Source organism: Sus scrofa, chromosome 1, assembly GCF_000003025.6.
Source record: "Sus scrofa isolate TJ Tabasco breed Duroc chromosome 1, Sscrofa11.1, whole genome shotgun sequence".
In the NCBI taxonomy this organism is placed as follows: domain Eukaryota; kingdom Metazoa; phylum Chordata; class Mammalia; order Artiodactyla; family Suidae; genus Sus; species Sus scrofa.
The window spans coordinates 57,861,005-57,871,403 of NC_010443.5; the positions used below are offsets into that span (position 1 = coordinate 57,861,005).

Genomic DNA, 10,399 nt, shown 5'->3' on the forward strand with positions numbered 1-10,399 from the left:
GGGAACTTCCATATTCCATGGGTGTAGTCCTAAAAAAAAAGGCAAAAAAAAAAAAAAAAAGTACTATATATACACTTACTTTGTCATTGGAAAAGTAAATGAGTACATTTGTTTTAGAAAATTTGGGAAACATGTATGAACTCAGAGATAAAATCATCCATAATCTTATTTCTCAGAGATAACTTTTCTCCACGTTTTAGTATATCTACACTTTTTTTTAACGGGTTTCAACAAAAACGTCAACTTTTTTTTCTTTTTTTTTGGTCTTTTTGTCTTTTCTGGGGCTGCACCTATGGCACGTGGAGGTTCCCAGGCTAGGGGTCTAATCGGAGCTACAGCTACAGCTGCTGGCCACAGACACAGCCACAGCAACTCAGGAGCCGAGCCTGTCTGTGACCTATACCACAGCTCAAGGCAATGCCAGATCCTTGACCTGCTGAGCGAGGCCAGGGATCAAATCCGAAACCTCATGGTTCCTAGTTGGGTTCGTTAACCACTGAGCCGCTATCGGAACTCCCAAAAATGTCAACTCTCATTGGTGGGTATTAAGGCAGTAGAATTTTTTTGCTTTTCTGTTCTAAGCTACAAAAGCTAAATAACATTTTTCCTCCTTCAGAAATGATGACCGGGAAATCTTATTGGAGTGTCAGAAAAGAGGGCCATCATTGAAAACATTTTCTTATTTAGCTGCCAAGTTGAATAAAAATCCATATCAGGTAACTACCCAGTTTTTACGTCTCTGTTGTTTCACAGATGTTATTACTCTAAACAATTAGATTTAGTTTTCATTGTGTTTAAAATATATATCTATTTACTGGAGTTCCTGTTGTGGCCCAGCAGAAACAAATCTGACTAGTAATCATGAGGTTGTGGGTTGGATCCCTGGCCTTGCTCATTTGGTTAAGGATCCATCATTGCTGTGAGCTGTGGTGTAGGTTGAAGACGCAGCTTGGATCCTGCATTGCTGTGGCTGTGGCTGTGGCTGTGGCTGGCAACTGTGGCTCTGATTCGACCCCTAGCCTGGGAACCTCCATGTGCTGCAGGTGTGGCCCTAAAAAGCAAAAAACAAAACAAAGCAAAACAATAAAATATATAGCTATTTACTCTCCAACTTCTGTAAAAGTATGGCTCTTTGTGTAGGACTGTTAAAAACTTGGTGATTGTGCAAGAAGTTTGCAACAATCATAATTCTTTTTTCTGTTGTCTTACCGTTTACTTATTTGATCTCAATAAGTGATATTTGCTTGTTAAAGTTTAATGTTGAAAAGTTAAACTAGCAATTACCTTTATTGTGATATTTTGCTTTTCTAAATATTACTTTGAGGGTAACTTTCTCTGTCTTTAGATGTTTTGTGAAAATATTCATCAAAGATAAAAAAGTATATTTATTATTAACCCTCATTTAAAATTTTTCAGGTCTCAGAAAGATTCCAGCAGCTAATGAAGCTTTTTGAAAAGTCAAAATGCAGGTAGTTAATGGTTACTCTACGGAGACTAGTAAAGTAAATGTTTAACACTGTACCTGTGCAGTTTGTGGCCTGTTAGTTGCTGAAGATGTGAGTGGTGGATGAGAGACATCCTGTTGGATTCTGCTTCCATCACAGGTTGGAGGATGGTCGATCATGCTGGTTTCTAAGGTCACCTTGTCCACAGGGACATGCTCACACTGAAGCCTGCTGCAGTTCAGAGCAGCATGGCATCTAACTGCTGTGGAGTCTGTGGTGGGGAGAAATCCATTTGATGATAGCAAATTTTTTACAGATGAAAAAACTTTTTTGAGTAGCAGTCTATTTCATAGCCAGTGAAGTCTGTGCAGTCATTGTAATTTAACATTTTTCACGTTTTTAATTAGGAGTATTAAAATACTTTAAAATACACAACATCCACTTAGAAACATGAAGTCTATTGTCATCTGAATAGGTGACAGGATTTACCATATTAAATTAATAATGATCACAGACATGTTTCTTTGGTTTCTTTAAGTCATTCTTGCACATATTTATTGAGGCAATAATATTTATCAGGTTTTTTTCTGTAAAAACTGAGCCAGTTGCTTATTTTGGACTTTTACATAAGGAAAATTTTAAAGATACTTAACATATCACTGTTCTTCAGTTGATTTGTAGTCCTAGTTATTTGAGTACAGAACACCCAATTTTAAAGTAAATTAAATCCAAATAAAAAATCATGTTTGGATATTGTGAAAGGTTCTGAATAATTTTGAGTTATAAAAATCTATTTCTAAACCTAGAGTAAATTATTGTCTTTAGATAATCTATTAATTTCAGTATCCTTTCAAAGCAACTAGGTTGTTAATGAGCTCTTCAAAAGCTGCTAGTACTGCGAAGTTAAAATTCTATTTATATAATTCAGAATGTAGAATTGAAAAATGGGAATTTGAAGAAAAAGCTTATTCTAAAGAGCCTTTAAAAATAGTTTAATGCAAAAATGATCTGGTTATTTTTCAGATTCACTGCACTTTAAAATTTTCACTGCCTTTAGGAAATTAAACTGAGGTTTTTTGTTTTATCTGAATGTTACCTTAAAATGTAACTTCCAGGGAGTTCTCGTCATGGCTCAGTGGTTAACGAATCCGACTAGCATCCATGAGAACTCGGGTTTGATCCCTGGCCTCGCTCAGTGGGTTAAGGATCTGGTGTTGCCGTGAGCTGTGGTGTAGGTCACAGACATGGCTCGGATCTGGTGTTGCTGTGGCTGTTGTAGGCTGGCGGCTACAGGTCTGATTTGACCCCTAGCTTGGGAACCTCCATATGCCGTGGTTGCGGCCCTAAAAAAGACAAAAAGAAAACAAAAATATGACCTCCATTCTTTTGTTGAAGGTAATGTCCATTCATGAAAGAATTAACTTGTATCTGGAAGTGATGCTTATTAGTTTGAAGTTTCCAAATTCCATTAAAAATTTATAATCTTTTAATAGATTTGATTCTGAGATTTTAGTGGCTTGCATGATAGCACAAATAGTGGCTTATATCATTCCTGATTTGTTTCTTAACTGATTTATTTCCTTCAGGTACCATAGTCTCACCAAATTCTTGTCAAAATCAGAGTATAATGATAAAGTTACCAAACTGATTCTGTAGAAAAGTAGTTTAAAAAAACAACACTTTATGAGATGGTCATGTCAGAAAAATAGAATCATAACTTGAGCATTTTCTTACATTACAGATAAATTGCTGAATTCCTTGGAGTCTTACTTGATATTGCATACTGCACAGAAGCTTGGAATTCCTCATGTTTTTAATGGGGAAGTAGAGGACAGTTTTATGACATATTCTATTAATATTCTGTTAATAATCTGCATTTGTTTTTACTTGCTGACTCTTAATCTCAAGCCAGCATGTTCAGCTTGTTCCTAACATCAGTCTGATTTGTGTAGCTGTTATTGGTCACAATATTTATTTTTAAACAAATTAGAACTTGTTATTAAGATAAAAGCAACAGCAAGACAGTATTGAAATCTTAGTTTTGATATTTCAAAGAAATGACTTTCATTTCTAGATTTTTAAAAATAGTTTTGTAGCATTTTAAACGACTATTATTTACTTTGTTTCATCCATTTTTATTTGCTTTTCTAACTGGCTCTTCTCATTTTGGTAAATTGTAAAATAATTTAAATAGTGTAACTGTAAATATGTATAATTATAATGATGTAAAATACTTTGTGTATGTATGTTTGGGTGTATACACATAACATAAATGGCTATGCCTGGCCAAGGTTGTTTTTTTTTTTTTTTTTTTGTATAAAACTTTTTGTATAAAGTTTGCTTTCATTACCTATAATGTATAAATAAAACCATGTAAAGTTCTGTTATATTTTAATTAGAATGATTATTTTAGTGTGTTTACATAATAATTTTTTAAAGGCAAAATTGTCAGGGACATGGGGGCTATCTTGAAGTGGTTCTTGGTGGGGATGTGGCTGGCTGAATGTGTTTGAGTAGATTCATCAGAGGAAACCAGTTCCCTTTGCCTGCTTTCTCATAGCAGGTACTGGCGGTGAGCAGTATTGCAGGTGTCCTTACAGACAAAATCAGGGCAGCACAAAACCTCCTTTTGGGTGAAGATTTGGAAAAATCAGGTAAGGATTAACTAGCTGTGCATTATGTATTCACCCTCCCCCTCCAGACTGATGGTGATAATGGGTTACAATCTAGGCCTTGGACTCTATGAAGTACCTGAGGAAATAAGCCAGGGTCTGAAGGGGAAGCCCTGATCTGAAGGATTGCTTGGTAGATAACAAGTAGAAATAATTGTAGTGCTGGGGCTGTCTGCCATGGGGTTTGTTCTCTTCCTTTTCTTTCATAGTCCAGAGGGCTGGCCCTCAGCCCTTCTCTAGTGTACTCAGAACTTTTGCCACCAGGTAAATGAGTTCATGAGCCAGAGTAGTAACTAGAAGACATCACTGGTTCAAAAGAAAACAACAAACTGGATTACACAAGATCATAAGAATCTAACATAAAGCCAATAAACATTAAAAAGAAAAAAGATTTTGGCAGTGTGATATAGGAATAAGAGACAACCAAGTAGAAGTATAAAAAAACAGGGAGTTCCCTGGTGGTCTGGTGGTTAGGACTCATGCTTTCACCACTGTGGCCAGGTTCATTCCTTGAACTGAGATCCCACGTCACGCTGTTGCACACCAAAGCCAAAAGAAAGAAAGGGGAAGGAAAGGAGGGGGGAAGGGATAGAAAGAAAGGGAGGAAATAGGTAAAATGGAAAACATAATAAAAGGAAATGCAAATAGAGTGGAAACAGCTGAAGAATAAATTAGTGAGTTGAAAAGTCAGATTGAGAAACTCTCCCAGAAGGAATCAGAAAAAGATAAATAGAAAATATGAATGCAGATGTGAGTTGAAAAACAGAAGTAGATGTGTCAACATTCAGGTAACAAAAGAGGTCAGAAAGTGTAAAAATTTAAAGGGCCAAAGAGGGCCAAACAAGAAAGAAGAAAGTAGGCACATCTAGAGAATCAAAGATAATGAGAAAAATCCTTAAAAAGTTTTAGACAGTAAATCAATGTGTAAAGGAACAAGAATCACAATGACCTTACTATTCTGAAGAGCAGTGCTGGTTGTAACGAGACAATATTTAAAGAGCTGAACCTAGAATTTTATTATATCCATTTAAATTGTTATTCAAATGTGAGGGCTTAATAAAAGCATTGATTCACCACTCAAAGATCCACACTGTAAATGTTTGTTTTGGCCTCTTTGTGGCACAGGGAGTTCCCAGGCCAGGGATCAGATCTGAGCTGCAGTCTCCACCTAAGCCACAGCTGTGGCTGGGTCACACTGTGCTGGGCCACGGATTGAACCTGCATCCCAGTGCTCCCAAGATGCTGCTGATTCCGTTGTGCCAGAGCGGGAACTCCCATAAATGTTTTTGGAGAGAACATTAAAAAATCAAATCCAGGAAATATTTCAAGAGCTGATGGATAAGTGGTCAGATACTTTGTTAAAATGTGTATAAGCAGATCTTGGAGATATTGCAGGTTTGTTTCCAGACCATCTCAATAGAGTAAATATTGCAGTAAAGCAAGTCGTGAAGTTTTTCATTTCCCAATGCATAGAAAATTAGTTTTTACACTATATTGTAGCCATTAAGGATACAAGAAATATACATACCAATTAAAAAATACTGCTAAAAAATGCTAAGAGTTCCCACAAACCTTCAGTTAGTGAAAAAACAAAACATCTGCAAAGCAGGATAAAATGCCTGTACGGGGGAGAAAAAGTATATCCACAGTAAGCAGGAATTAATTTTAGACAATGTCAGCAAATGGCGAGTGGGGGAGACCAAGGGACCATGAGAATGCTCAAGTTCTTCCCTTGTTAGGATGAAGGTGTACATGTGGAACTTTACAAATTAAAAGATGGCACTCAGAAAAGTGCATAAAAGAAATAGTTCAGTGAATTTTCAGAGTGAACACTTGTATAACACTTCCTAGGTCAAGAATGAGAACTTGACCAGCCCTCCAGAAAGCACCCACCTTACCATATTCCTAGTTAAAAATCCCTCCTCCCTAAAGATAAGCACTACAACTACCATGGATTGGTTTTGCCTATTTTTGCATTTAAACGGAATCATACATAATATATACTTTTATTTGACTTCTTTTGCTTGGCATGATGTTTGTGAAATTCACTGTGTTGAGTGGAGCAATAATAGATTCCTTCTCATTACTGTATATTTTAGTTGAATGACCATACTACAATGAATTTATCCATTCCACTATCTGTAGGCATTAGTGTTCCAACTTGGGGCTGATAAAAATAATGCTGTTACATCTTTTTTTTTTAAGGGTCGACCCTGAGGCATATGAAGTTCCCAGGCCAGGGGTTGAATTGGAGCTGCAGCTGCTGGCCCACGCCACAACCACAGCAACACCGGATCCGAGCTGCATCTTTGACCTACACCACAGCTCATGGCAACACTGGATCTTTAACCCACTGAGCGAGGCCAGGGATCAAATCTGCATCCTCATGGATACTAGTCGAGTTTGTAACCCACTGAGCAACAATGGGAACTCCCTGTCATGTCAGTTTTTTTTTTTTTTTTTTTAAATGTGGTAAAATAAGCAACAAATTATCCCATTTTGACCATTTTTAGGTGTACAGTCCAGTGGCATTAAGTACATTCACATTGTTGTGCAACCATCACCACCATTCATCTCGAGGACTTTTTCATGTTCTCAGAGTGAAACTCCTTACCCATTAAAAGGGCAACCCCCTTTTGCTCCAGCCCCTGGCAGTCACCATTCTGTTTTCTCTATGAATTTGACTAGATACCTCATTTAAGTGGAATCGCATTTGTTTTGTGTCTGGCTTATTTCACTTGGTATCATATCTTCAAGGTTTATCTGTGTTGTAACATGTATCAGAATTAGCTTTTTAAGGCTGAATAACATTCCTTTCTATGTATGTGCCACGATTTGTTTATCTGTTCATTTGTTGATGGATATTGGGTTGCCTCTCTCTCTTGGCTGTTGTGAATAGTGCTGCTGTGAACATGGGATGCTAGTTTCTGAGTCCGTCCCTTCAGTTCTTCAGAGTATGTTGAAGGTGGAATTGCTGGTCATGTGGTAGTTCTGTGTTAAATGTATGTTCCTGGAAGAAGAATTTCTAGGTCATATGATAATTCCTTTTTTATTTTTTTCCTGCTTTGTAGGGTTGCACCCATAGCACATGGACGTTCCCGGGCTAGGGGTTGAATTGGAGCAGCAGCCGCTGGCCTGCACCATAGCCACAGGAACGTGGGATCTGAGCTACTCATCTGGGACCTACAGCACAGCTCACAGCAACACCAGATCCTTAACCCACTGAGCGAGGCCAGGGATCAAACCCGAGTCCTCATGGATACTAGTCGGGATTATTACTGCTGAGCCACAATGGAAACTCCTCATGAGGTAATTCTGTGCTAACTTTTTTGAGGAACCACTGGTGGTCCGTAGTGGCTACACATTTTACATTCTCACCAACAATGTGTAAGAGTTCCAGTTCCTTTATATCTTCACTGGCACTTGTACTTTTGCTTTTTGTTTGTTTTAAAAGATCCAACCTTGGGAGTTCCTGTTGTAGCACAGCGGAAACGAACCTAATATCGACGAGGATGCAGGTTTGATCCCTGGCCCTGTTCAATGAGTTAAGGATCCCCTGTTGCCGTGAGCTGTGGTGTTGGTTGCAGACGTGGTTCAGATCTGGCCTTGCCGTGGCTATGGCTCCGATTTGACCCCTAGCCTGGGAACTTCCATATGCCCCAGGTGTGGCCCTAAAAAGAAAAAAGAAATTGAGGTATAATATGAATAATGAATAAGAAAAATTTCACAAATGATCACATTTGTGTAACTACCACCAATGTCAAAAAATAGAATTGTACTAGCACCTCTTATAAGGTTTTTCTTTCTCCCCTCCATTCCCTTTCTAGACCCTATCTCCATTCCTTCCCATAGGTAACCATGATCCTGATTTATATAATTATAGATTAACTTAGCCTGTTTATGACCTTTTTGTAAAATCGAATCACATGCTACATTTTGCTCTTTTGTATCTGGCTTCTGTCATTCGACTTTCAACATTGTAAGCTTCATTTCTACTTATGGGTATAGCAGTAATTTATACTTTGCTGTAAGGCATTCCATTGCATGGATGTACAACACTTTATCTGTTATACTGCTTGTGGATGTTTAGGTTGTTTTCAATTTGGGGTTATTGAAATAGTACTGCTCTGAACATTCCAGTACCTGTCTTTTGCTGCACATATAGGCACATTTTTTTGTTGGCTATATACCTAAAAGTGGTATACATGTATGAAGCATTAGTAAATATCACTGAAGTGCTTTTTATCAATTTACAGTCCAAACAGAAGTATCTGAGAATTCCAGTTTCTTCTTTTTTTTTTTTTTTTTTTTTTTTTTTTTTTTGCTTTTTAGGGCTGCATTTGCAGCATATGGAGGTTCCCACCCAGGCTAGGGGTCTAATCAGAGCTGTAGCTGCCAGCCTACACCATAGCCACAGCAACACCAGATACGAACCATGTCTGTGACCTACACCACAGCTCACAGCAACGCCAGATCCTTAACCCACTAAGCGAGGCCAGGAATCAAACATGAAACCTCATGGTTCCTGGTTGGATTCGTTTCTGCTGCACCACGGTGGGAACTCCTGAATACACATTCTTAATTTTAATGAAGTTTTTTTTTTTTTTTTTTTGGTCTTCATAGGGCCGCACCCTAAAAAGGTACATATGGAAGTTCCCAGACTAGGGAGCAAATCGGAGCTATAGCTGCTGGCCTACACCACAGCCACAGCAACGCAGGATCTGAGCTGCATTCATGACCTACAACACAGCTCATGGCAACGCAGGATCCTTAACACACTGTGCCAGGCCGGGGATGAAACCCTTGTCCCAGTGCTCCCAAGACGCTGCCGATCCCCATAGCCAGAGATCCTATCATTCCTTTTGTTTACCTCTCAAAGATAGCTTTCCCAACTCTGAGACGATGACAATATTTTCTTATATTACTATCTGAAAGTTTTATTGTTTTACCTCACACATTTACACCTATAGCTACTGTAATTGCTACTCTAAATGTTTTCCTGATCAATCTTTGGGAAATTCACAGTCTTTGACCTTTCTTTTGCTTACTTGTAAGTGGAGGAATTATTTGAAAACAAGATTACAAACTGGATTTCTCAGTCAAGCGCTAGATTTGGGGTAAGAAGGAAAGTGCAGAAGGTGAGTCATAGGCCCACCACCCTGGCTGGCTTTTACCTGGGGCTTTTTACTGCAGTGACCTTTTTTACCTGCTTTATCAATTGGAATTCCTAACATGATTGCCTGAGTTTAGGACTCTGTAAGGTTCTGCTGCCAGAACTTTGTCAAAATCACAGACTTGACCTTTTATTTTGCAGTCCTGTTTTTCTATTATTGATGTGGTTATTTTTTGGTATGGTTGCACCTTTACGTGAGGAATGCCAAAATTTCTGTGAGGAATCCAATAGCTTAACTCCATTCCTATCATTTCTCGTACTTTCTCTGGGGAATCCCTGTTTTCTCATTGTAAGTCTGAACTCTCATTAGCAAATGTAGGACTTGAGACAAATGAATCTTCTTCTGCCGTAGCCACCCTCTAGTAGATGTACTTTCTCTTCATTTAGTATTATGTCAGCATTCACAGTCCTAAATGTTTTGCAGCAGCTCCATGGAAAGGCAATAACAGAAGCAGAAGCGGCTGCCCATAGAGAGTTGCCATCAGCAAGTGTGAACAAGGTGACGTGGCGAATGCCGGTACCATTGCCTAGCACAGTGTCAGTGGCTAGTGGACCTCTCATTCTGTGTTCCTCTTTCTCTGTCCTGATGTGTTTGTCCTGTCCAGGCTTTCTGTTCCTGTCTGTTTCTCTGAGTGTGTGCTTGCTAGTGACTCCATAGATTCAGCATAACTTTTGGTAAAAGTGGGAACTTGAAACAAAACAACTTGGGTTCTATAGAAGTGGTGCTCAGCCTTTAGAGTGCTGAGCTTTGGGGTTGGCTGGGGATGAGGCAGTGGGTAGAGCTCCTGTCTTCCCACAGCTGTGTGGTACCAGTGTTACTGACCTCATCAGGACATCTCCAGTTCTTACTTTGAGGTTATGGAGAGTTACCTACTCTGTGCCTTTGTCAAAGATGTTGACCCACTTGCTAAAAGTCTTTAAGAGAGAAGTGATCAAATTGTTTCATCTGATGAAGACTTAAAAAGTCAGATGTTTGGTTGTATTATTTTGACTTTATTTTCTAGTTTAAATGTTTCTTTTGTTTTTTTCTTTTTTTGGCTGCTCCTGCCAGCATATGGAAGTTCCCAGGCCAGGGGTCAAATCAGAGCTGCAGCTGCCAGCCACAGTCA

The 10,399-nt window shown here is 38.7% G+C and overlaps 1 protein-coding gene across 11 annotated transcripts in view; it reads left to right on the forward strand.

Annotated features, from left to right (window-relative positions):
* CASP8AP2 (caspase 8 associated protein 2) overlaps nucleotides 1-3,833 on the forward strand; it is a 30,587-nt gene extending 26,754 nt beyond the window's left edge. For 10 of the 11 annotated variants that reach the window (XM_005659298.3, XM_021090057.1, XM_021090028.1 and 7 more), the window contains 3 exons: nucleotides 617-716; nucleotides 1,417-1,469; nucleotides 3,187-3,833. In XM_005659298.3, coding sequence (XP_005659355.1) covers nucleotides 617-716; nucleotides 1,417-1,469; nucleotides 3,187-3,190 — 157 coding nt within the window. In that variant the 3' untranslated portion in view covers nucleotides 3,191-3,833. Of the gene's footprint in view, nucleotides 1-616; nucleotides 717-1,416; nucleotides 1,474-3,186 lie in introns of those variants that run through there. The other variant, XM_021090076.1, reaches the window with a different exon arrangement.